The sequence below is a fragment of the Chelonoidis abingdonii genome, chromosome 9, assembly GCF_003597395.2.
Source record: "Chelonoidis abingdonii isolate Lonesome George chromosome 9, CheloAbing_2.0, whole genome shotgun sequence".
Taxonomy (NCBI): Eukaryota; Metazoa; Chordata; order Testudines; family Testudinidae; genus Chelonoidis; species Chelonoidis abingdonii.
The window spans coordinates 41,302,383-41,328,585 of record NC_133777.1 but is presented as its reverse complement, the minus strand read 5'-3'; the positions used below and the strand labels follow the sequence as shown (position 1 = coordinate 41,328,585).

Here is a 26,203-nt window from a genome sequence, read left to right as displayed (position 1 = left end):
ACAAACTGGAGAATCTGTTCCTTGTTAACCACAGCAGACGCTAATGCTCAGAGCCCAGCTCCGAGGGCAGAGAGCGAACAAGAATCCCATGCACCTCACTGAGGGAACACCTGCCCAGCCTGTAACAATGGGATGTCCTTCTGCACTGTGCATGGAAGGGGCTAAGTCAGACAGAAGCAGGGCCTGCACTGTCTCCAGAACCCACATTCCCAACATCCTATAATGGAGGCACAGGGAGAGTTGGGAAACACTAATAAGGGCAGGGGAAAGCAGTCTGCCCCCCAGGCAATTGGACTCTGGGTTCAGCCACAGCACGTGGTCGCCATGAGGAGTACAAGTGATGTTCTGGCTTCACTGAGAAGGCCCAGGGCTTGGTGCTCCACCAGACTAGATGCTTCTCTGTAAGGAGCTGTGGCCCCTGTTGTTGGTTACACCCTTCCTGAACAAAAGTGAAATGCCTGCAAACTGCATGGAAACTTTTTCAAGACATCATAACAAAGGCTCAGATTAAATGTATGCCCCAGATTAAAAAACCATAGTAAGAGAACCAAAAAACCTGCCTCTGCGGCTAAACAACAAATTAAAAGAAGCAGTGAGAGGCAAAAGGCATCCTTTAAAAAGTGGAAGTTAAGTCCTACTGAGGAAAATAGAGAGGAACATATACTCTGGCAAGTCAAATGTAAAACTATAATTAGGCAGGCCAAAAAAAAGAATTTGAGAAGCAACTAGCAAAAGACTTAAAAACCAACCACAAAACAATTTGGAAGCTTGCCAAACAATCAGTGGGGCCACTGGACAATTGAGATGCTAAAGAAGCACTCAAGGAGACAAGGCGATTGCAGAGAAGTTAAATGAATTTGCATCTGTCTTCACTGCAGAGAATGTGAGGAAGATTTCCACCTTTGTCCCCTAAAAAGAAGACTCAAATCTGAGAAACTGTCCTCCTGCCAGCCCGCTGGAGTTTAAGCGGACTGCTGTGGGAAGCGGGTGGTGTCTCTTTTCTTCTTCATTCTCCTCAAGTACAATCTGCAGGAAACCGTAATAATCCCATAGCTCCTGAGTGTCGGGAAGCAGCAAGGTGGCTTCCTGAGACCCCCTGTGTTGTGTCTCGCTGGATCACACAGGATGATCCTTTTCCCAACGTGCTGCATACCTCACTCCTGGTAGCATTCGCCTGGCTTTCAGTTCACATGTACCCACTGCAGGGCTGAAGTCAGACTGAAAGCTCTGTGGGACAGGGCCTGTCCTTTCATTGGATGGGTGGGTATGTACAGCTCCTCACACAGTAGGGTTGTGGTCCGCAGCTGGGGCTCATAGGCCTTACCACAATACAGATACTACAGGGCTTCCCAGCACTAATCTCCAGGCTGACTCCATTGTCCTTCAGCTCAGGTGATGAGGGGCAGGCAGCCCTGGCCATTGTACAGGCATCCCGGAAGGACTGTGGTGTGTACCAGTGCACCATCGAGAATGAGTATGGCACCGACTCCACTGACTTCCTGCTCAGCGCAGAAGGTGAGGTGGGTTGGGTATGGGGCATGGGGAGGGGGAGGTTGGTTACTGGATGTCGGGAGGGGGGCAGAGGAATGAGTTGGATAATGGGCAATGGGGGCAGGAGCGGGGGCAGGTTGGATACCAGGCAATTGCCAGGGGCAGAGAGATCAGGAGTGGCCTGCGGTAAAGAGCCTTCTCCATGCTCCATCACCCAGCAATATGAACCTGGGACAGGGAATGATTCCAGCCCCATGCCGAGAGTCCCTCCAATGGCTGGGCCTTGGCCTGTTCTCCTGAAGGGTAGAAGCTGGCCTGTCTGCTGGTCTCTCTGACAAGGCGGCCCTGGGCCTAGGAGCCCTATCCCACTGCTCCTCCCTCTGGCGTCTGGCCCGGCTGTGAGCAGGGCCCGGAGAGCGAGGGCACAGCAGGGCCCAGCGTTCAGTGTAATTACTGTGTCACACCAGTGCAGGTGTGCGTGGGCACTGCCAGGGCACTTTCAGGTCTGAGTGTCCCTAGCGGGGGCAGGGAAAGGGCTGTGATGAACAGCTGATAGTCAGGCCCAGCCACCTCAGGGCACTAACAGCCAGGGCTCTGTTTCTCCTTTAGTGCTGTCGGGATTTGTCTCCAGAGAAGAAATTGAAGGTAAAGTGGGAGCAGCCAGAGGAGCAGTGAGTGCCGGCCAGGCCCTTACTGCTGGGCTCAGAGTAAGCCCAGTGCCCCCTCATGGCACGTGTTGATGCTGCGCCTGGGGTGGGGGAGGGTGCCCAGTGGGAGGGGTGACCACAAAGCGCGGCATGGCCAGATCCAGCCATTCCTCCCTAACGAGCCGGTGTCTATATGCAAGGCCTTGTGCTGGGCAGCTGACTAATGCCAGCCAGATATCAAGCTCCCTGATCACAGACCTGGAGCTTCTTCTCAAGGCCCTGAAGCAAGGGGCTCCTCGGGGGGGATAGCTCAGTGGTCTGAGCATTGGCCTGCTAAACCCAGGGTTGTGAGTTCAGTCTTTGAGGGGGCCTTTTAGGGAAGTGGGGATTGGTCCTGCTTTGAGCAGGGGGTTGGACTAGATGATCTCCTGAGGTCCCTTCCAACCCTAATAATCTGTGATTCTGTGAGCACCATGCCACCAGTCAGCCAGGGAGGGTGTTAGCCTACAGCAGAGCTGTTCCCAAGCTGCCTCCTCCTGGGTCTGCGTGTGCAGCCCTCCCTATCTCTCTCTGCACTAGGGGCCCAACCTGCTGCACACCCCGGAAGGAAGAGCCTAGTGCCTGCTCAGCTGCCCTGTTCCCAGCAGCACCTGTCACCACTAACTCGCTGCTTTCCTTCTGCCAGTTGGCGAGGAGATCGAAATGACCCCCATGGTGTTCGCCAAGGGCCTGGCCGACTCAGGCTACTGGGGGGACAAGTTCTTTGGGCGTGTTGTGAGCGAGGACGTGGAGGTGGGTGCCGGCTTCCTGCGCAAAGCCTGGCGCGCCAGGACAATCTACGGCCTGGAGCCCGTCTTCGAGTCCGGCCGGACCTGCATCATCAAAGTGCACAACCTCATTGTCTTCGGGACCAAGAACGAGAACACGCTCATCGAGAAGAACTACGACATCACCATCCAGGTGAGCCCAAGCCCCCCGGCAGGCTTGTCCAGGCCACGTCCACTCCCCCCACACTCTCTGGCAGGCGGGCCCCAGCCATGTTCCCGGCAGGCAGGCCCCGGCCACGCCCCCTCCCTCCGTGCTCCCTGGTGGGTGCGCCCAGGCCACACCCCCTTGTTCCTGCAGTGTGAGGACAGCCTGAAAACCCTGACTTGGCTCAGTGCTTTGATTGTTGTTGCCTACTTTGCACACATACACCCCCTACCCTGTATGTCCCTCCCCCTACCTGGCACACTACTCCTGCCCAGCATGCTCCTCCCACCCCTGTCCACCTGGCCTGCTCCCCACTCACTACCCAGCTCACTGCCACTCCTCAGCGCCCCCCTGCACCTGCCAGCCTGTCCAACCCTGGCCCCACTCCTCTTCTGTCCTCCTGCTTTCCCTCTCCCGCCTTTCCTCATACACATCCCAGTGCCTGGAACAGCCTCCCCCAGCCTGGGCACTGGCTCCTGGCCTGCTGGCCTTTCTGGCCAGTTACTCCCTGACCTCTGCTCTCCTGCCACTGCCTGCCTCTTCTGAGCTGTCCCTTATGCTGCCTGCCAAGTCCTGGACTGCGTCCTGCCTGCTCCTCTGCTCCTGAGCTAGCTGCTGTCACACAAGCCCTGAGGGACAGAGGCCAGCACCCATAGCCTGCTCCGTGGCTGTCCAGTGTTCTTACCCATCATGCCTGCTGTCCCCCACACTGCATGGTGGGGAGGCTCTGGTGGTTTGAGCTGCCCTTTATCCCCTGATTGCCAGCAAGGATACATCCCGGTGCCCGTCTGAGCTCTCCGGGAGGAGCAGGATGCTGTCTGAACCTGGCTTGCTGGCACAGGGCGGGGCAAGGGTTAATGACTCCGCTTGAATCCCCAGGAGTGCAAAATCCAGAACTCGAGCCGGGAGTACTGCAAGATCTTTGCTGCTGAAGCACGGGCCATCCCAGACTTCGGGGCAGTGCCCGAGTAAGTTGGGCCTCTGCCCGCCATCCTGAGCATGAAGGGGCACAGGGCAGCATGGCCTCCTCCCACCCCAAGCATCACTGGGCTGAGGGAGGGAGGATCCGGGGTTGGTGGCACTGGCATGGCCTCCTCCGCCCCATTGCTCCAGGAATCCAGTGCACTAAGAAGCTGAATTGGGAGCGTTGTGTGGGAAGGGCCCGGGGCCTGGGCTAACATGAGCAAGTCCAGTCACTAGCTGAGGTGGGGGCAGCTTGCAGACAGGCTGTTGCCCGGCCCAGGGAGCAGCCAGGGGACGGTGTTCGGGGCAGTGGGCTCTGGGTTGGGGTCCGCCATGTGCTCTGCATGCTCGTCGCAGAGCCAGCCCGTTGGCCTATATTCTGGCTTGCCCTGTGCTGACCCGGGCCATTTACCGTTGTCCAGGATCATACCTCTGTATCTCATTTACCGACCTGCCAACACTGTCCCATACGCCACCATCGAGGAGGACCTGGTAGGGCCCTTTGAGCGGTACTGCGTGAAGGAGCGGGACGGCAGCCTGGCTGTGCAGAGCAGCTCAGAGATCGCACAGAAATGCTGTGCCTTCCAGCACTGGCTCTACCAGTGGACAAATGGAAACATCCTTGTGACGGACATGGAAGGTAAGGGCCGAGGCGGCTGTCTAGTCCCCGGTGAGGGAGGAGTCCCTGGTTCCTCTGGCCCAGCACCACAGGGCCCAGGGCAGTGGTGCCCCCTACAACACACCACCCAGCACTGTCCTGGCAGCCCCGCTCCTGAGAGAGAGCAAGGAAGTCTTGGCTGCTGGAAAAAGGAGATGGGAAAATCTCCCTTAGCCAAGGACTCCAGCCACCCCCCTGCCATCTGCCAGGCATGGTGGCAGGCAGGGCCTTTCCCTAGTAGTCTCTCTCTCATAGCATTGCATCCATCAAGGATGTATTGGAATGGCAGCCTGCATTGGCACCTGGAGGTGGGAACCAGGGAGATCTGGCCTCTGTTCCTGTCTGTGCCAGCCACTGGCTTGAGGGCCTTGGCCTCAGGCTTTCAGAAAGAGCCTCTCCTCTATGGTCCCCAACTCCAGACCCCTGGGGCCTGATTTGCAGAGGTGCAGAGAATGCTCAGTGGCAGCTGGAGCCAGCGGCTGAAAGCGTGTTGACAGGGCACCCAAACCAAGAGCCCCCTCAAAGCCCTGGCCTGTGACCTCTCTGAGCCAGGTGTGAAATAGGGACTGTTCCATCTCTGCTCCACTGGATGATGGGGCGACATGGGTGGGGGCTGCTGTGGTCTCTGTATGGAGGGGCTCTGCAGGCTGGTCACTGCTCATCGCTCCTTTCCTGGTAGGACTGTCCCCTCCTCAGGCTCTCTGTTACTCCACTAGCATCCCTGCCAGCATGTGTGAAGGAGGGAATTCAGAGAGGGACAGAGTTAAAGGCGCGTTCAATCGAAAAGAGGGCAACTCAGGGCCTAAACGTGATTTGCCAGGACCCCGCAGGGGTTACTGGGACCCTGTGCCTGTGCCCCTCACACCCACCTTGCCTGCTCAGGGGTGACTGGGACCCCACGCCAGTACCCCTTGTGCCCATCCTGCCATGCAGTGGTGACTGGGACCCCGTGCCAGTGCCCCTCGCACCCACCCAGCCTAAGAAGGGGTGACACCCCCCCCGGTGCTCCTTGCGCCCACCCTGCCTGCACAGGAGACACTGGGACCCTGTGATGATGCCCCTTGTGCCCATCCTGACCATGCAGGGGTGACAGGGACCCCCCCGGTATCTCTCATGCCCACCCTGCCCCTGCGGTAGGCTCAGTGACTTGGACTCCAGCCAGGAGACTCCTTGGGCCAAATCCTACTGTCCTGGCAGAATTTGCGGCCAGGCTTCTGCTGACAGCTGTGGGAGCTGCATCGGGCTCGGCCTGAGGCTGGTGATTGTTCCCTTCCCTTGCAGGCGTTGGGTGGAGGATCACAAACGTGAGGATAGCTACAAAGCTGAAAGGGTAAGCGACTGCAGGGCCGAGGCAGAGAGCTGGCAGACACCTTGCTTCTCAGAGGGGCTGTGGGGGCTCTCCCCTACCCCAGGCTGTGTCTGCCAAGTGATGAGGCTGCCCCAGCCTCTCTGCAGGGCTTGCAGTGACTTTGCCCTCCCACTTCCTTCCCCGTCACTCGGCCGGCCGGCCGGCCAGCCAGCCAGCCAGCCATAGCTCTGTCCTCCTCCTGCATGGTTCAGCCCCAGGCCTGTCTCTGCTGCTCTCCTCTTCTCGCTCCAGTTCCTTAGTGTGTGATGGCGGGTGGAGGGGAAGTGAAGGGGGACTGTGGGGGGCAAGGGTATGTGATGGCAAGTGGGGGCTGCAAGAGGGAGGCTGGGTCTGGGGCAGGGAGAACCCAATGGTGGGTCCAGGAGCTGCTTTGCCCCCTGCTGCAGTGCCATGGCCCATGCAGTGAGCACCTGCAGCAATGCCCTGGAGGGGGTGCGAGCCCAGTGGAAAGTCAGCACCCCCACCCACCACCCAGAAAGGGTTATGTGCCCAGAGGGCAGCAGCCCAGGCGTCTTGTCTCCCTGCTCGCCATGCCTGGGGGTGTGTGGGGATAGGGGCGCCCTGGCCCAGAACCTCCTTGGCAGGGGGCTGGCCCTGAGTGTGGCTGTGTTGGCAGGTACCAGGGGCTGAAGGAGAGCTGCTTCCCGGCCCTGCTGGACCAGTTTGCTGCTGCCCACCGGTGTAACCGCTATTGTGAGATCCTGGGCCTGAAGAGTCTGGAGAGCCTGCAGCAGCCAGCCAAGCCCAAGGGCTCCAAGAGCCCCTCCCTGGGCAGGAAAGCCCCCTCAGCCCAGTCCAGCCCCCAGCTGCAGAAGAAAGGCCTGGCAAGCCCCCAGGGCACCCGGAAGGGCGCCGTGAGCCCCAAAGCCTCCCGGAAATCCACTGAAGCTGGGGAGGCCCAGCTGGCCCCGAAGCACAAAGCGCTGGAGAGCGACAGGTCCAGCCAGCTGCAGTAGTCAGAGCCTTGGTGCAGCCACGCAGGCAGCATGCCGCCGTGCACACCTGGAAAGGGGACCCAGCCGCCGCTTCTTCCTGTGGCTCCCAGCATGCCCCCCACGCTGCGCTCTGTGTGGTGTGCGAGTGAAGCAGTGACTAGGCTGGCGCCAGTGCGGGGGGGCCCTGGGTAGCCTAGTGGTCCGGAGCTGGCTCGGTGCATGGCAGGGCCTGCACAGCCGCTGCAGGGAGCACGGCAGCTCATCTCTGTTACCTTTTTAAAGCAACAGCTCATCCAGGCCGGCCAGCCTGCCAAGAAGCCCAGCTGCCAGGGCCATGCAGGCACCACAGTGCCCTGTGCAGAGGGTATTGGGGCAGTGCGCCAGCCTGATCACCAGGGAGCACTGGCCATTGCCTAATGGTGACCCTGAGGCTCGTTTTCCGAACCCCTCCTTTAGACTGTGCTGGCTTTTCTCTGGCCCTGCTCCAATGCCTGGCCCTGGTGTTCTCTGCTGGCGACCCCTGGAGGAGAGTGAGCAGGCTGGTGCTCCTTTGTGTGCCACTAGGAATGTGCCGCTCTACCCTGCCAGCCTTCAGCTGGCTACAGTGCACTGACCCTGCTCAGGCATGTGTGCCACAAAGGCATGGTAGCTCTTTGGTCCTCCCTGGCTCGCAGCACCTCCTGGTGTTTTCCTCCCAGTGGAAATCCCTGACCTCAGGTTCCTCATGGGCCGTACACAGGCCCTACTAACCTCTGCTGTAGCTTCCCTGAGCCTGGCTAGTTCAGCACCTCTCTCCAGTCCCACCCGATGCCCATTACCTACTCACTAATCTGTACGGGGAGCATGACTAGACAGTCTGCTTGGTCCCTCTTTGCCCCGTGGGGATGGCCCTGTGTTTTCGGTGGTTCTCCGGGCCTGGAAAGTCTGGCAGCATCCAGCCCTCGCTACAGAACCATGTGGCAGATTCTTCGTTTTCCCTGGTGCAAAGCAGTGCAAAGCCAATCTTCCAAGTGTGTGTCTCTTGTTACTAATACAGCATTGTCCACCTGAGTCATTGCCAGGGGCCTCTCAGCTGGGAGTGTTAACTTTGGGGTCTACCAGGTGCAATTAAAATGTCACCACTTAGTTCCCTGTCGACTATTGTAGTGGAAGTGCTTGGGGTGTCTGCATTGTAATGTACCAATCACAATGGTAGGTGGGTGCCAGTCTTGCCAGCACAGAGGGGCAGGTGGTGGGAGGAACGCTGAGTTCAAACCTCCTGCTCCTCCGAAAGAGAGGAAGAGAGGCTTCTCGGGAGCTTGTTCAAGTTAGTGCAGCCTCAAGGCTGTTCTACCTCATGCTGGGGGTGCCAGTTCAGCTCCCAGGCTCAGCGGTGGAAAGATGGCACATTCCCTATCGCCCCTGTATGCCAAGAGCTGCTCTGGTGCACCTGGGCATCTAGCCCAGTAATTTAGCATTCGTCTGGTCTTATCGCTCACCCCTTTGGATCCAGGGAGGGTCTGAACCCACCTTCCCAGCTGCGCCGTGTCGGCTCTGCCCTGCCTCTACACACCCTCCCGCTCCTGGGATCAACAAGCGAGCCCTTCCTTTGCCTCTCAGAGGCAGCCCCAGCCCTGCGTGCCTCTCACTCCCCAAGCCTGTAAGCCCTGCCCCCACAGGCCTCCATTCTTCTGGTTTGTCTCTAGGTCTTGTGGCTTCAGTGCTGGCATGTAGCTGCGCCAGGGGCAGGGAGCAAGATGTGCCTGTGGCTTACGCTGCCAGACTTTGGCTCAGGCACAAGCTCTCTTGGCTACTGCCTCCCAGCCTGGCTGGCAACGGGGCTGTGGCCTTGTTTAAAGGGGCAGACATGGGCCATGTGCTCTCTTCTTGCTTCTTCATGGCAGGGATTGGGGGCCTGAGAATGCCCTGTCTGCTGGTTCCATTAGAATGCAGGTCCTGTCTGGGCTAGGGAAGTGGTGAAGTGAGGGCATCATGGCCGCCGAGCAGCAGGGGCTTGTTTGCATTAGCTATTTGCCCTCAGGTTGGTTGGTTGCTTATTGCCTGGAGGTGTCACTGCCACAGTGTTTGTGGCTCACCCCAGGGCTCGGCCTAGGCAAGCAGGTCACTGGAGGTGAAACTTTAGTGGAGACAAGCCCGTTCTGTGAGTGTGAGCCGCTGTTGGTTGGCTAGTGTGTTGGTAACAGTGTTAACGAGCCCGAAGCAGGGAAGGCTTCCCTGTAGTGACGGGGTTATGGGCTCACAGCAGCCAGCCTGAGTCTTCCCAACAGCCGTGGCAGGGCAAAGCCTCACAGCGCAGATACGGCCTCTGGCTGCTCCTGCAGGGAAAGCGCAAGCAGAGCCAACCTTGGAAACAAACCAGCTCCAACCCCGCCTTCTCCCGCACAAAGCTGCCAAAAGCCCAGGTTTGCAACCCCCCATAGGCCTCATCCTTGCCAGGAAAGGCCAGACGACAGGAGGGGAAGCCCTAGTGCAGACATGGCTGAGGGTAGTTTTCACATGACTTATCTCGACCTGCTATTTTGTATGAAAGCTGCACGCTGCCTTGGCTGCTGTAGGGTTGAGTCTGGTTTGCTAACCTGCCTGCTCTCCTGCTCAGGTACTGCCAGCAGCTGACATAATACCCCAGCGCAGTAACAGGTGCAGCTGGATTTCCTTCTTCCTCTTGATCCCTGCTCGCGGGAGGACAGGGAGGGCTCACCTTTGGGCTGTGTTTTACGAGAGGGAATAAACAGTAGCTCTCTTGCTGTGAATGCCTAGCAGTGCCAAGGCACAGGGAGCAGTTTTTTCTGCTGTGTAGCTGGGGAGGTCAGTGCTGTACCCCCCACAGGTGCCCTTGCCTAGCTGCACTGCAGTTAAAGCTACCCCTGCCTTGTCTCCACTAGGATCCCACAGGAGCTAGCTGGGGCCTGTTAACTCGGAGCCGCCCGCTAGTACAGTTAATGGTCAATCTGGGCCAGCTCAGGAGGAGGGGAGTTGTTGAGCCCTTGTCCCGTTGGGCTCAAAGCACAGAATAGCTGTGACCATGGGGCGTGGGACCGGGATGCCACAGAACTTCAGTCCCAGTGGAGGTGACTGGTGCTGGCAGCAGCAGTGTTGTGGTGATACAACGCCGGGTGCCCAGCCAAGGCTGCAGGCGCAGCTGCCTGGGCTAGGGAGCTGCCCAGCTGGTGCTTCGCACTCTGTGGCTGCAGCTGCGCTTTGCCCTTCTGCCAGGGCCGTTTCCTGCTCTCAGTCAGCCCGTTGTAAGATAACCGTGTACATACTCGTCTGTGTATTGGCAACTGGATGTGCACGAATGCAATAAAACGCAATGGACTGGCCTGCTCTCCACTGCATCTATCCCGGCTGGAGGGGCCGAGATACCCCTCCTTCCTGCTGTCCCGCTAGCTGGGGAGTGATATGGTACCTAGCAGCGTGTTGCCCAAAGCTCAGCATAGCAGGTGTTTGTTTCCAGGGCAGAGGAGGGGGACTGTGTGTGGTGCTGGGGGCAAAGGAGAAGGGGTTTCATTTTTCTAGTCTGTTTGCACCCACTCCCAGGTGTAGAGCAGGCGACACCACCTGGGTCGTGAGACTAGTGCCTCAGCCAGCACCTCCCTGGCACAGCTGCAGCCCCCATCCCAAGGCAGGTACAAACTCTGGGGAGTGCAGTGACGAGACCCAATGGATCCCAGTCATCCCTGCTGGAACGCCGTTGCCTGCTGGTGAGTTACACCAGAGCCTGGCCAGCGATGTGAAACCCCCAGTCACATGGCTGCAGTGACGTTGGTTCCTGAGCCATCAAGTGAGGCTGGCTTCTGCCCTGACGTATGACAGGTTGGAGCCCTTTGAAATCTTCCTTCTCTCTCATGGAGCTGCATCCCTTCTCATTCTTCAGATCATACATTCCAAAGCCAGCAAGGACCATGCTCACCATCCTGCTGACCGTGTGTGTAACGCAGACCGGAGAACGTCCCTGAATGAATTCCTTTCTGAAATCCAGTTCTCATTCTGTGTTCAAGCCTGCTGAGCTCTGGCCCTCAGCGCTTGGGATAGGGAGTTCCACAGGTTCCGTTTATAAACTATAATGTGTTTAAAAGCAGTCCCCTTTTTCCAGTTGGAAAGTTGCTGCTTTTCAATTTCACTGGGCTTCCCTTTGGGCTGCTTGCCTGGGAGTGTAAACAAGAGCCCCAAACTGACCTTACCTATCTCTCCATGTCCCCTCTTTTCCAAACTCTATATGGCTAAGCTGTTCAGTCTCTGCACAGGAAGACCTTCCCCCAGCTGTATTCTGCCTCATCTTTGCACCTGCTCTCTGGCCACCAGGATGTCTGAGCTGGGGTAACCAGCCCTGAACACGGCAGGCTGAGAGAATGTACCAGCGGTTTAGAGAATGGCACAATCGTGTCTTCACTTTTCTTCTCAATCCCAGCCCTTATGCACCTAAACACGTTGCTGGCATCTGTAACTGGTCGTGCTGCACATTGGGCAGAGGCTTTCACTGAGCTGCCCACAGGGATGCCCAGCTCCCTTTCCTGGGGCCACACAGATAAATTAGACCCCTGGGATGCATAGTAGTAGGATTCCCTCTACGGCGTATTGAACTGTATTATTCACCAGTGAAGCTCACCTTGCTGGATCAGGTCCCGCAGAAGTGCCTTGCAGTCCTCTTTGGGCTTGACCAGCGTAAATACCGTTGTGCGTTCTGAACGCTCATTAATAAACATATTGAGCCACACGAGCCCTAAGACGCAACCTTGAGTTTCCTGTTCTCCTTTTGCCATGATGGAACTTGACCTTTCTGGGGCCTGATAGATTTCACTTCTTGCCCTAGGATGATGTGGGCCTTGTTTGCTTTGGTTACAGCCATAGGGCTACCCCAGTGTAGCTGCCACCCCCTAGAGCAAAGCTGTCATATGCTGCCATTTGCACCTGTGCAGCTGATCCTTGTTTCAAGCAGGGGTAACCTGCAGGGGTATATGTGACAGTGCAATAGCCCTGCACCATGGGGCCCTGATCTCTGCTTGGGACCCCCAGACATCACTGCAATACAACACAGAAGCAGTTTCTGCCCTTCTTTGGAAGCTGTCACCCCCCAGGAAGGGACCCAGGGTAGAAGGCCATGGTAACCATGATGAAATCTAGCAGTGACCACGTGACCTGGTACAGAGCATGGCTGACACCGGTGAGAGCTACTAACTTGTGGTCAGGAACCCATCTCCTGCCAGAGGTCTCTTTCTGGCTCCCGGAATGAGCTGGTGGCAGTGGAGGCCACGTGCTGCTCTGCACCAGCTCCCAAAGGTGCAGCCCACACCAAGGAAGGTAGCGCAGTGGCCATAGCGGTTCACGACTCCTGTTGCTTCCCAGAGTGCCATGTAGGCAGGTGCATTTCGGGTCTGTCTGCACTGCAGCTGAGGATGTGTTCCCAGCTCAGGCAGCCAGACTGGCAGTAGCTCATCCTGAGCTAGCAGGCTAAGAACAGCCTTGGGGCTGTTGCAGGTCAGGCTGGCTGCCTGCGCTTGGACCCTGATGGTTGGGCAGGCATGGACTCAGGCGACTAGCCCAAGCTGCCACCTGTGCCCCAGCAGCCACATGGCTATTTTTAGCATGCTAGTTCAAGCTGAATGAGTGTGAGTCTGTCTATGCGGCATCAAACCACCCTGCCGCAATGCAGCCAAACCCTTCCAGGCCAGGCGTGTGCATTGACCCCACTGTCTTGGTGTTCACTTCTCCCTGAGGGCCAACTGCAGGCATGATCCCCACACACCTTTCCCAGCCTCAAGGCCAGGTCTAGGGTTAAATCCCTTCGACATACAATAGGACTGAGGCTCTTAAAGGACTAGATGCACAATGGGATTTGGGTGCCTGGCACTTAAGGTCCCAAAGTCCAAAAAGTAGAACCTCAAAACTCCTGCTCAGTGGCCACCTAACCCCCTAGGTGCCTAGATTTGCACTGGTAAGATCCCCTAGGCACTTAACTTTCTACCCTGGGGTATATCCATGGCTGCCTCTGGCTTGATGCTCAGGGTCTAGCTTGCTCCTAAGCCCCAGCAGGATTTGCACACTAGTGATGTCCCCAGCTCAGCTCTCCTGCAGGGCCCAGTGGCAGGGGGTGCTAGAGGCTGCCTTGGGGAACATCAACAGACCAGCCTGCATTGAGCACAGCAGGAGGTGGAGGTGCCTCCCTTATCCCAAATAGCCCCATGAACAGAGCACTTGCCCAGGACAAGAGACCCATGTTCAAATCCCCACTCTGCCTGATGCAGAGGAGGGCCATGTCCCTGATGTTCCAGGCCACTGCCCTGTCCCCCAGGCTAGGATGTACTCCAGTGCGGGGCTCTGGCCCCCTTCCTTGGTGAAGCTGCTCCATTATGTCTCCTTATTGGAGCAGGGATTGAAGCTGCCGCACCCACATCTCAGTGACAAGTTAAGTATTTCTGATGACAGGACCAGCTTCCACTCTGGGTTCGGTGTTGCAACCCTGAGTCTAGTCCCTTTGTGGAGCTAGCCCATAGTCCCTTTTGAAAATGGGACTCAGCCAGCAAAGGCACCTAGGCCTTGCAAAGCTACATGGAGTGACAAGTACCAGTGAAAATCTGGGCCTTTGTCTTGTGCCTCAGTTCCCCACCTGTGAAATGGGGCCAGCAGCAGTCCTACCTCATTGGGTGTTGTGAGGATCAGTAGCACAAAGATGCTGAGGGGCTCAGCTGGGGGTGAGAACCAAAAGTACCTGCTGTGACAGAGCAGGGAGAGATCTTGTGTCTGCCTGTTTGAACAGGGCTAAGCACAGTGGGACAGGAATAGTGATGCCTGTACTGATAGGGGCTGGCAGGGAGCAGTAGTGTGCCAGTGAGGTGCATGGTGGGAAAGTGCTGACAGCGGATCCAAGCAAAAGGGCAGAATAAAGGCTGGGGTTTCCAGAAGGGCTCGGTGTCCCCTGCCCCCCAGCTTGAGCCAGATTGTCCAAAGAGCCCAGCTCTCCTGTTCGCACACGGAGATGGGGGGAGGGAAGGGGGCATGAGCGCGTTTGAAAATCAGGCCCCAGTTGTGGGTGATGAGCTCTGAGCCCGTCTGAAAATTTGGCCTAAATGCCCAGGGCGAGGGTGGGTGGCCTCTCACTGTCTGGATGAGTGGCTGCTGCACAGTCCAGCCAGGAGGGCTGGGCGAGGAGCACTGCAAGGAGCTTGGAGACACCTGGGGCTCTCTACGGTTTTATTAGTAGGTCATATTAACATAAATTAAGCCTCCCTGAATGTGTGGGACAAGGCCCCTAGCCCAGCAGCTGGGCAGGAAGGGAGCCTGCAGGGCATTAACTACCATAGCACTCAGCAGAACCACAGACACAGCAAGTCCCACAGGGCCTGGTCAGATAAGGCCTGGATTGTCAACAGGGCCCAGCCTGGGGAGCCACCCAGGAACCTGCTGGTGCTCCCTGATTCTGGGGCTAGCCCCAGGGCGGTTGCTGTAAGCTGCACAGCCCCAGGGGACTGGCAGAGGAAATCCCCAACTGGAGCCATCTGGCTGTTCTCTGTCCCGTGTCGTCTGGGAGGTTCATGGGGCTAGAGGGAGGTAGAGAGTTGAGCCAAAAATACAGCATCTCCCAGCTCCTGGGCAGTGCAGCCAAAGGGAGTAGAGGAGGAAAGTCCAATGGGGCTGTGACCGTTGTGCTCTGGAGCAAGTTAGCCATGGACCAGCAGTGCCTGGCCAATGCCCTGCTCTCATACAGGCTGTAACTGGGGCTTTGGGAGCTGGCACCAAGGACGAGTGCTGGTTTGGGTGGCTGCCCATCTCCTCTAGGGCAGCCCAGCGCAGACTGTGTTGTTGTAGTGCCCGCAGCACTGTGTCAGAGAGGCCATGCTGAACTCGAGTCCCACCCAGCTGCCGGTGAAGGACAGGGTCTCGTTGCTGAGCACAGTGCTGGAAGGGAGAGTGCAGTCAGGGTCAGTTGCACCAGACAAACATCTTGCCACGGAATCAATCCCTGGGAACGCCATGGCCTGACACTGGCCACAGGGCAGCACCCCCTCCCCACTCCCACCAACCCACCCACTGCCATAGGGTCTCCTCTCCCCAAGGTCCAGAGCCTCAAATCCCCTGCCTGTCTGGCTGGGATGGCTTGGCTCCCCTTAATGCCCTCCCCCACCTCACTGCTGCCCAGTCAAGAGAGTTTATCATGAGCCCAATGATAGTGGGGGGTTTCCTCACAGCCCCACCTCCTGGAGTCAGGTGATTACAAGAGATTCTGGGATTTCACTGAGAAAAAGGCAGTGTCTAGCTCTCCCAGTTGTGATCACCAATGGCTCTGCCAGCAGAAGGCAAACACAGACCCAATTGTATTAGTTGAAAAATCTCATGATAGTTTGGGGCTTGAGTCATGATTTCTGAATGGCTGGGGTTGGTGACACTGTCTTCTAGTCTAAACCTCTCCCACATCCATCCAGCTGTACCCCGCCACTCAGCACATGCCCAATGAACACTACAGCCTCTTGCACCCAACCCTTACCTGTCTCACCACTTCCCCAGGCTGCAAACCCCTCCTCGCCCTATGCAGCCTCTCCACAGCTCAGCACTTCCCTCTGCTGAGAGCCCTCTCCTCCCCAGACACCCACTACAAGGGTCAGACCCCACCCCTGCATTCCCTGCAACAGGTCTCTTGCTGCTGCTGCATTTTTTTGTCTATGGCCAGGTGACATTTTTTGCACATTTTTTTCATTCAAAGCCACCAGCCTTTTTTCAAAACCAAAAAGTTTCAGGAGGAACTGTCACTGTGCTGGCGCTGGCCTGCAAAACGGTCAGTGATCACTGTGATGCCAATGCCTGCAATTGGTTTCAAAATCTCCCCTTTGTCCCACCTGGGCTCTTGGGTCAGGCTACAGCATGAAGGGCCTTCTGAGCACTAGTTCAACACGTGCCACCGCAGCCCCTCAAGCTGGGCCCATTCTGAGCCCTGCCAACCGGGGCCGCTGGCCCTTGTTTGGGACACTGACGGCAACCCTGCTTTTTTCCCTGCCCCCTGTGAGGGGCGCAACCCCAGTGGCAACAGGGGGTACTGCACCATGCCACACTGCACTGGTGTGGGTGGGTCTGAGCCCCATTAGCTCCCAAAGGACCAGCTTCCACCCCCTCCCACATAGATGCAGACCCAGGCCAGGCAACAGCCCCACCCAGCCAGTGCGGCCAGGCCACACAAAGAAAGACAAAAAACTCACTTAGCAAACAGCTGCCGGCAGCACATGTAGATGTTGTAGCTGGTGGTGTTAAAGGTTGCCGAGCTCAGGAATGCAGAGCAGTCAGCCACTTCCCCTCGGGGCACGTACAGGATGCCTGGGGGCAGGGAGAAGGAATTTGTTACCCGGGGTGTTACTGGTCTCAGACATGGCCAGCATTTGTTAGCACTGTCTTGTGTTCACGCCAGCGACACAGTGACCTGGAGTTGGAAGCAGCACACCACTTTCTGAGGGAGCCTCTCCAAGCCTGCAGGACCTGCAGCAGTTGGGACCCTACCTGGCTTTGAGCCAATTCCAGCCGTACGTGGCTCGCTTGGCCTCCTTGCGTCTCTGATCTCCTGGATGTGCTCTGCCTAAGCAGATGGAGCCTCGGCAATGTGGCCCTTGGGGGAGGCAGAGAAAAGCCCCTGGGCCTGTCTTTGAAATGGTCCCAAGGTTCATCCCAGGAGGCTGCACAAGCCGACAACGGTAGCTCTGCAAGCAGGTGTTATGGGGCCAACCAGGCTCTGGGCCCCACCCCAAATGTGCTAGGTGTCCAGGAGATCCTGCCACACTGCAGGCAGATGGGAGAGCCGGGGTCTGTGGGGCAGTGCACAGCCAGCACCGGCATGACACTTGCCCAGAACTAGCCGCAGAGGAGCAAAGGTGGCATAAATCTGTGTTTGGCCCAAGCCCTCCTGGCGGTTCAGCACCATCCTAGGGAGCTGGAAAGCAGGAACTGTACCTCCCACCACCACAGGGCTCCAGTGGGGAGTGAGTCTTTGTGCGGGGGCGGGGGGGGGGCTTTGGGACTGTGTGGGGAAGTGGGCTGGGGTGCACCACATGCACAGGGCAGGGTGGAAGCACACATGGAACTGGGAGTATGGGGGGGTGGCAGATGTGGGCTATTCCCCATGGCTGCAGCTGTGGAGTGGGGCACTCCAGTGGGCCCCGGGCTAAGCTATTTTGCCCCCAGCACAACCCCTCTCTGTGCAAGGAGCATTCAAGGGCCCAGCACCCCCATGGAGCATCCAGCTCAGCCTGAGTCTGCCCCAGGCCTCTGCATACCCATTCAGTGAGCATGCTTGGCAATCAGCATAGCCTTGCCCACACAGTGACATCGGCCCTCCCCTTACACCTGGGCAGTCACAATGCCACCTATGGGCCCACTGGCCACGGTGACCAGATGTCCCGATAAAATCGGGACTGTCCTGATATTTAACCCTGCGTCCCGATCAATGTATGATAGGGATGCCATTTGTCCCAATATTTAGGTAAGGAGGTGAGCAGGAAAAAGGCGCCCACTCTGTAAAATTGCAGCAAAGCTCTACCCTCTCGGAGGGAAGGACCCGCCACCGAATTGCCACCAAAGAATGAAGCGGTGGCGGTAGAGCAGTGCTTTTTTTATTTTATTTTTTTTCCGCCGCTTGCGGCGCTTGTACTCACAGGGCGGCACTTCAGCGGCGGGTCCTTCACTCGCTCCAAGTCTTCCGCTGCACTGAAGGGCCCCCCACCAAAGTGCTACAGAAAACTCGGAGAAGCTCACAGGGCCCCTGCGGGGCTGGGGCCTGGGGCAAATTGCCCCTCTTTCCCCCCTCTGGGCAGCCCTGAGGAGAGCAGCAACATGTCTAGCTCCAGCTGCGCGGCATGGCTGCCAGACATGCTGCTCTGAGCAGCATGGTAAGGAGGCTGGGGATGGGGGGTTAGATAAGGACCAGAGGGTTCCAGGGGGGTGGACAGGGAGCAGAGGGCGGTTGGATGGGGCGGAGGTTCTGGGGTAGTCAGGGGCTGGGGAACAGGTGGGGTTGGATAAGCGTGGGAGTCCCAGGGGGGCCTGTCCGGGGGCAGGGGTGTGGATAGGGATGAGAAGGCGGGGATTGGGGGGGTTGGATAAGTGTAGGAGTCCCAGGGGGCCTGTCAGGGGGCGGAGGTGTGGATAGGAGTCGGGCCAATCAAGGGACAAGGAGCAGGGGGAAGTTGGATAGGGGGTGGGGTCCCAGAGGAGCAGTTAGCCATGGGGGTCCCAGGAGGGGATGGTCAGGGGACAAGAAGTGGGGGTGGTTAGATGGGTTGGGGGTTCTGAGGGGGGTTGTCAGGGGGCAGGAAGTGGGAGGGGTCAGATGGGGGTGGCACCAGGCTGTTTGGGGAGGTACAGCCTTCCCTACCCAGCCATCCATACAGTTTTGCAGCCCCAATATGGCCCTCGGACCAAAAAGTTTGCCCACCACTGCTCTATGGGGTGACCGAGCTGAGCCAAACAGCTGGGCCGCCTGCCCTTGCTGATCCTGCGCAGGGCACAGATGTCCCAGACCAATCAGGACTCTCCGACTGGCCCTTTGCATAGGCCTCTGCCAGGACCTTGGCAAGATGTCACCCAAGGGCTGTGCCCTGAGCTGCATCTCCCACTGCTGTGTGGGGAGGGGATGCTGCAGGTCATATATCCCACTGGAGGGGTGAGAAAGGCTGGCCAGAGGCAGGGGGGCCAGCAGCAGGCTTCATTTCTCCTCCTGCCCCACACTGCTAGGGTCTGGGCAGAATGCATCCTGCAGAGAGACCTCAAAGCCTCTACCAGAAGGGCTTAATCCTCCAGCCCCCCGCCAGGCAGAACCGTTCCCCGGGTCCTCAGGGGCAGGGTCCAGACAGAAAGCAGCCCAGAGCAGGGCCTGACTCTGAGCACAGCCGCGGATCTGGAAAGGGAGGAGAGGGCAGATACTGAATCTGCCTGTGCAGAGCCACGCCCAGTCAGCTGCACCCCTCGGCAGGTCAGCAGCCAGCACAGAGCCCACCAGGGAGCACTTCGTGGTCAAGCCGGGGAGCTGGTCGGCACTGGGGCAGCTGCGCCTGGGGCTGACCCTGCTGTCGCTTTGCCTAGCACAGACAAGGTTTGATTTGAGGTCAGAGGCCAATGGCAGTGGGTTAGCACTTGGGCCTTTCTGCTCTGTTGACAAGGGGACCAATCCTGGCTCAGGTAGGGTTGCCAACTTTCTAATTTCTAAAAACCAGACCCTCCCTGCCCCACCTCTTCCCCCTGAGGCTCTGCCCCCACCCCGTCTTTTTCCCCAAAGGTCCTGCCCCTAGGGTGACCAGATGTCCTGATTTTATAGGGACAGTCCCGATTTTGGGGGCTTTTTCTTATATAGGCACCTATTACCCCCCACCCTCTGTCCCGATTTTTAATACTTGCCCTCTGGTCATCCTGCCTGCCCCTGCTCTGCCTCTTCCCCAGGTCACGCCCCCAGCCCCGCCTCTTCCCTCAAGGCCTGTCCCCCACTCACTCTGTTACTTGAACTTCTCACCCCTCCCTCCCTCCTCGTTGCTCAATCCTCCTCATGCCACAGCTGGGCTCCCTCTGCTTCAAGGCTGGGATGGGAGCTGCAGTCTGCTGCAGAGCCTGCTGCCTGCCTGCCCCTGAGATGCAGGTAGGAGGCAGCCCAGCAGAGCAGGGGCTGGCACGGGTTGATGACCTAGACAGAGCCTCCCCCCGACTTGTGGCAACCTGGCTTTTGGTATCTGCTCAGTACATCCGACTGGACACTGCCAGGTCGCCTTTTCAACTGGAATTTCCAGTTGAAAAACAAGACACCCAATAACCTTACGCTTAGGTCACAAGTGAAAATGAGTTTGATGGGTTTCAGCCTAGTCCTTGTTGAAGATTCCCAGGGAGGCTGCATGTTGAGAGGGACACACATCAGCCAGTGGAGAGCATATACTACTGAGCCTAACCGCCATTTCTCTCTCTCCCTCCCCTCATCTCCACCACCCTTCAGGAGCCCATCCCAGTAGGCGCCCGGGACAGTGAAATCTAGCTGGGGCCGTACCTGCGACACAAGCGTTGAGCATGGAGACACAGCCCCCGGTGAGCAGCGCTCGCAGCACGATGCTAGAAAACTCACTCTTCCGCTGAGGAACCATGGACGCTGCAGGGAGCAGAGGACAGAATGTGGTGAGGAAGGCCCTGTGCTCAGAGAGGCAAAGGCTCATCTGCCTGTTGTGCCCTGGATGGGATTGTGCAGGTGGCAGGCAGCCACCAAGGGACTTCTAGCCCCTGCCCAGCACTAGCCTGGGATTACCCCTCAGCCTGGTGCCAGACATGCCCTTCCATCTCCCATGTAATCCAGAATGCCCAACTGGTGGGGCTAGTTCTACAGTGTTATGGTATCTCTAAAATCTACTATAACATGTTGGAAGCAGAAAGTCCCTGCAAAAAATGTTTCCTTGTGCCATGGAAAGTAGTTCCTGCAAGGGAGAAATCTGGAAGTATATGTGGGACAGTATGGCTGTGGCAAGGGGTGGGCACTGCCCCTCCAGCCTCTGCCCTCCATGCAGGAGAAACGTCAAGATTGATGCAAAAATGGGTAGAATTAAATTATTATTACTAGAGTTGTCAATTAATCGCAGTTAACTCATGCGATTAACTCAAAAAAATTAATCACAATTAAAAAAATTAATTGTGATTAGTCACACTTATAACTATAGAATACCACTTGACATTTACTAAATATTTTTGAATTTTTTTTACATTTTCAATATTGATTTCAATTACAATACAAAGTGCACAGTGCTCACTTTATATTATTATTTTTTATTACAAATATATGCATGGTAAAAATGATAAACGAAATAGTATTTTTTCAATTCACCTCATACAAGTACTGAAGTGCAATCTCTATTGTGAAAGTGTAACTTACAAATGCACATTTTCTTTTTGGTTACATAACTGCTCTCTAAAACAAAACAATGTAAAACTTTAGCGCCTACAAGTCCACTCAGTCCTACTTCTTAGTCTGCCAATTGTTAAGACAAACAAGTTTGTTTACATTGATGGGAGATACTGCTGCCTGCTTCTTATTTACAATGTCACCTGAAAGTGAGTACAGGCATTCATATGGCACTTTTGTAGCTAGCATGGCAAGGTATTTACATGCCAGATATGCTAAACAGTCATATGTCCATTTATGCTTCGGCCACCATTCCAGAGAACATGCTTCCATGGTGTTGATGCTTGTTAAAATAATAATGCATCAATTAAACTTGTGACTGAACTCCTTGGGAGGAGAACTGTATGTCTCCTGCTCTGTTTTACCTGCATTCTGCATATATTTCATGTTATAGCAGTCTCGGATGATGACCCAGCACATGTTCGTTTTAAGAATATTTTCACAGCAGATTTGACAAAATGCAAAGAAGGCACCGATGTGAGATTTCTAAAAATAGCTACAACACTTGACCCAAGTTTTAAAAATCTATTTTATAAAATATAAATAGTGTCTTGCGCCGTCAAATCTGAGAGGGACGAGAGTCGCATATTTTGGAGAGTCTTATAAAAGAGCAATACTCTGATGCAAAACACACAATAACCAAGACCACCAAAAATGCAATCACCTTCTGCGATGCATCTGACCAAGATGATAAATGACATGTTCAGTTCACACTGCTTTTGCAATCCTTATTAAGCAAACCATCATCAGCACCCGAACATTGCCTCTGGACTGGTTGGTTCAAGCATGAAGGACATATTCATCTTTAGCGATATCTTTGAGTAATATATTCTTGCAAATGCCAGCTAAACCATGTCATCGTTCTAGACAGAGCTGTCTCACTTTTCCTGTAACATAATAAAAAGAAGCTAGCAAGCGATTATCTCTTCAAATTGGAACCAACCTTCTTGTCCGATCGATTGTTTTCTACTCAAGTAGAGTGCAGTGACTTGTATCACTAACGTTTTTTTACCTGCTATTGTTTTATTTGGGCATACAGGCTCTTGACATTTAATTCACATTCAGTTACAATCTTTCATTTTAGTATTGCCATACAGTACTTTTATGGAGTACATTGAATATTACATGTTTTTTTTTGTTTTAACCAGTGTGAAATATTTTTCAAGAAAACAATCCATATAACACTATACACTTTTTGATATTCTACTTGTGTAATTTAATTTTTAATATATTTGAAAATGTATTAGATACATCAAAATATTTACAATATATACTAGGTTTCCTATTGCTTTCGTGCCATAATTTCTTCAGCTCACGCACAATTCCTTCGGATTTATGTTTAATCGCTTGGACTGTCCGATTTTCACTTTATCAGCTTTGTTTTGTGTTAATTTTTTAGATGTTCAAATCATCAAATATGAGTACATTCAAGATCTCCTGCTTATTTGCCCTCGGATACGCCAGTTTCAAAGGATGAGAAGGCATCATGGTGGTTATTGACCCGGGATCTGAGTTTGATATCATTGTTCTTTCTCTTGTGCCTTCCTTCTTCAGATGGCCGATTCTTGGGATTATGGTTTTACTTATTGCAGTTCTTATTTTCTTTGAGCATTCAATCACGCATATCGGCTGAAGCAAACTGTAAAGAAATATTTATTCTGAAACAACATTTTCACCATTTATTCCTACATCAAAGATGTGAGACCAAAAGATGTCATGTTAGCTAGCTGTCTGGAAGCCAAAATTATCAGAGTAACAGTGAGTTTCTTTTATAAACACTCTAATTCTTTACATCTTCCTAAATGTTTGAAGGACTTACTATCTCAAGTAGTAAAACCCACGCCAACTGAGGGCCACCTTGGCTTAGCGCCCAACTCCTTTCGGGCTTACTCTGGGTAGCACCCCACAAGAAAGTTGGTGCTACACCATCACTATGACTAACCTCCTATCCGCTTCCCCTTCTTCCTCCTGGCTCCTCCTTCCTGCCAGCAGACTCCGCCAATCTGTTCCCCCTTCTCTCCTGACCTCCTCCCACGCCCCATCTGTTTGCAGCATGCTTGAGGCTCAGGGGGAGTGAGGGACCTGCCCCTCAAGGGGAGGGGCGTGTAATGTTGAGAGCTGGAGCATTATTGGATGACAGCGGGGGCTTGTTGATGATATGTGTGGATGATGGAAGAGCAACAGGTGGATAATTCCGCAGGTATTTACTGGGGCATGGGCAGACGCCATGGGCGGATCTCTCCCCAGCCCAATTAAATCGATGCCTGTGCTGGCCGTACGTAATTCCACCTCCAGAAAGGCATTATGCCCGTTAAGAAGACTTCTTGTTGATCCTAGCACTCCACACAGAGTTAGTAGTTGCTTCAACTACCCCACTCATTGGCTCATGGTGCTCCATGCTAGCCTCATTTTTCTATGCGGTAGCATCGGCCTATGTGTTATCCTCGCTTTTCCCCAAAAAACCCAATAGCAATATAACTTTCGCATTTCTATTTATTAAACAACAATATCAGAGCACTCGATCACCAAACCACCCAACCATACAGAGAGCATATTGGAAACGCCAATCCTTCGCTAGCGTCTGTCATTCGTAAACTTAGAGCAGAAAAGGCAACGCACCTCTCTGCTCTGGCTCCCATCCACACACTTCAGAACACAAAATAACTGCAGCTGAAACTACACAGCAGAACTGGAGATTCAGAAGCACCCCACTGATGACAACCCAACTTCAACATGATGAATGAACGCTACCAAATTCCTGCCAGTTAATAGTTTAAACTTTCCGGAGTAAATGATTTATTGTATTATGCAGATCGCATAATACAACGTTCACATCTCCTTTAATCCAAATATAAACACACAATCCTGGAGAAGAACCGTTCTACGACCACAAACTTATTATACTCTATCTACGTGCATGCACACTGCAATCTACTCTACTTCTGCACGTAATCTGGGCTCTTGTGGTCATGGATGCGCTATACTCACCGGATGCTTGTTAGCATCGTGCCAAGTTCCTGCACCTGATAGCTACGTAATGATGCATTACTCACACCTGTCCGCAGCGTCTTTGGAAGATTTCATGCACTGTGGCGCCCAAAGACGAGTTTCACGAGGGTGACTGACAGCATGGGGTTAATGACCAGTTTGCAACGTTCTCGAGCCCATAATGTTAATTCTGTTATCCGATATTTCTGTGCCTTTTTTTTCAAAGAATCTCCAACAACTCTATGCCTCCTTGCTGGTCTGCCACATTTGACGAGAGCCTTGGACTCCAGGTACATTCTGCAGTGTTCGTGTAAATATCTTGCAATGCCAGCTAACACAGTGTCATGCAAACAGCTGTTCTCACTTTCAGGTAACATAAAAAAGAAGCAGGCAGCATTATCTCTTGCAAATTGTAACCAACCTTGTTTGTCAGAGTGATTGGCTGACCAAGAAGTAGGACTGAGTGGACTTGTAGGCACTAAAGTTTTACATTGTTTTATTTTTGAATACAGGGGTTTTTTTGTACATAATTCTACATTTTTAAGTTCAACTTTCATGATAAAGGGATTGCACTACAGTACTTGTATGAGGTGAATTGAAAAACAGGTTTTTTTGGTTTTTACAGTGCAAATATTTGTAATAAAAACAACAAAGTAAGCACTATACACTTTGTATTCTGTGTTGTAATTGAAATTAATATATTTGAAAATGTAGTAAACATCCAAAAATATTTAAAATAAATGGTATCCTATTGTTAACAGTGCAATTAATTTTTTAATCGCACGATTAATTGCGATTAATTTTTTTAATCGCTTGACAGCCCGAATTATTTCACTACATGCTTATGTTGTTTGTTAGTTGTGTTGTGAGATGTTCAAACCAATCAAAGTAATTCCAGGAGGCTCCTGCTTTCTGCCCCTCGGAGACAAGCCAAGTGTCAAGGGAGAGAGCATCATGTTTATGACCCTTGGACTGCAGCTTGATATTCGATGTGATTTGCTCTTGGCCTGCGATCTGCAGGATGGGGCTGGGGGTCTAGTGGTGACTGATGCGTTCTTTGGAGCATTCCACAGGCATCTCTGAATGCAAACTGTAAAAATATAGTTTATTCTGAAACAACAGATCTTGCAGCTATTTAGGTCCTGACATCAAAGAGGTGTTGAGACCAAAAAAGGGATGTCATGTGTAGGCATGTCTTGTCAGAACCATAAATCAGGAGTAAAGTGAGTTTCTTTTATAAACACTCTAAAATCTTCATTCTTCAAATGTGAAGGAGAACTGTAGCTTTTCAAGTGTGGACAATACCTACGCCAACTGGAGGGGCTCACCTGTGGGCATAGGCGCCAACTCTGTGGGTGCTCTGGGGCTGGAGCACCCACAAGGAAAAGTGGTGGGTGCTGAGCACACACCAGCAAACCCCTATCAGCTCCCCTCTTCCTCCTGGCTCCTCCTGCCTGCCAGCAGACTCCGCCAATCAGTGCTTCCCCCTTTCTCTCTGCACCTCCTCCCCACTGCAATCATCTGTTTTGCAGCATGCGGGAGGCTCAGGGGGAGGAGTGAGGACGCTGCACGCTCAGGGGAGGGGGCGGAATGGGGTGGGAAGAGGCGTGGCGGAGCAGGGGTGGGGAGCAGGTGGGAAGAGGCGGGGGGGGCTGGGAGAAGCGGTGGGTGGGGATGGAAGAGGCAGAGCAGGGGTGGGAGCGCTTTTGTGGCGGGGGCAGGGCCTGGGCAGGAGCCACAATGGGCGATCCCTCCCCAGCAATGGAAGAATCCCTTGATTAAGTCAAGTGCGAGCAAATTGGAAAGTCGATGCCTGTGCCTGTGGCCGTAGGTAATCCACCTCCATGAAAGGCAGTAGCTAGGTTGATGGAAGAATTCTTCTGTTGACCTAGCACTGTCTACAGAGGGACTTAGATTGGCTTCACTACACCACTCAGGGGTGTGGATTTTCCAGTGTAGACCTCATTTTCTAGTGTAGACCAGGCCTTAAGGTTACATGAGACTTTTCTGCCACAAAAGAACAAAGGCAACTAAACTTGCATTGTATATTTATTAAACAGACACATATTCAGGAGCTGACAGAATCACCAAAAGCAACCCATGAGGTACTGAACCAGTGCATGGACAGCAGAGAATATTGAAAGCCAATCCGGCTCTAAGGTGTGTCTGGTCATTCCTGTAAACTTATGAGAGAAAAAGGGAACCAAACTCTCTGCTCTCATCTCCAAACACACACTCAGAACAGCAAAAAAACTGCAGCTGAAATACGACAGCTAAGAA

At 54.3% G+C, this 26,203-nt stretch overlaps 2 protein-coding genes across 2 annotated transcripts in view; one reads left to right on the top strand and one right to left on the bottom strand.

Moving 5' to 3' along the window:
* The first annotated feature begins 1,391 nt into the window (after positions 1-1,391).
* On the top strand, positions 1,392-9,945 carry LOC116836278 (alpha-protein kinase 3-like). The gene is made up of 7 exons (XM_032799812.1): positions 1,392-1,515; positions 2,101-2,136; positions 2,824-3,098; positions 3,990-4,078; positions 4,496-4,713; positions 6,013-6,061; positions 6,717-9,945. Exons 3-7 carry the CDS (start codon positions 2,841-2,843, stop codon positions 7,054-7,056), a joined length of 954 nt encoding a protein of 317 aa, XP_032655703.1. The 5' UTR covers positions 1,392-1,515; positions 2,101-2,136; positions 2,824-2,840; the 3' UTR covers positions 7,057-9,945.
* Positions 9,946-14,375: 4,430 nt separating this feature from the next.
* Positions 14,376-26,203, bottom strand: part of LOC116836246 (sodium/nucleoside cotransporter 2-like) — a 42,366-nt gene continuing 30,538 nt past the window's right edge. Inside the window, exons 15-17 of the mRNA XM_032799748.2 lie at positions 20,036-20,134; positions 16,221-16,335; positions 14,376-14,928 (exon numbers count right to left, since the gene is read on the bottom strand). Coding sequence (XP_032655639.2) covers positions 14,805-14,928; positions 16,221-16,335; positions 20,036-20,134 — 338 coding nt within the window. The 3' untranslated portion in view covers positions 14,376-14,804. The remainder of the gene's footprint in view (positions 14,929-16,220; positions 16,336-20,035; positions 20,135-26,203) is intronic.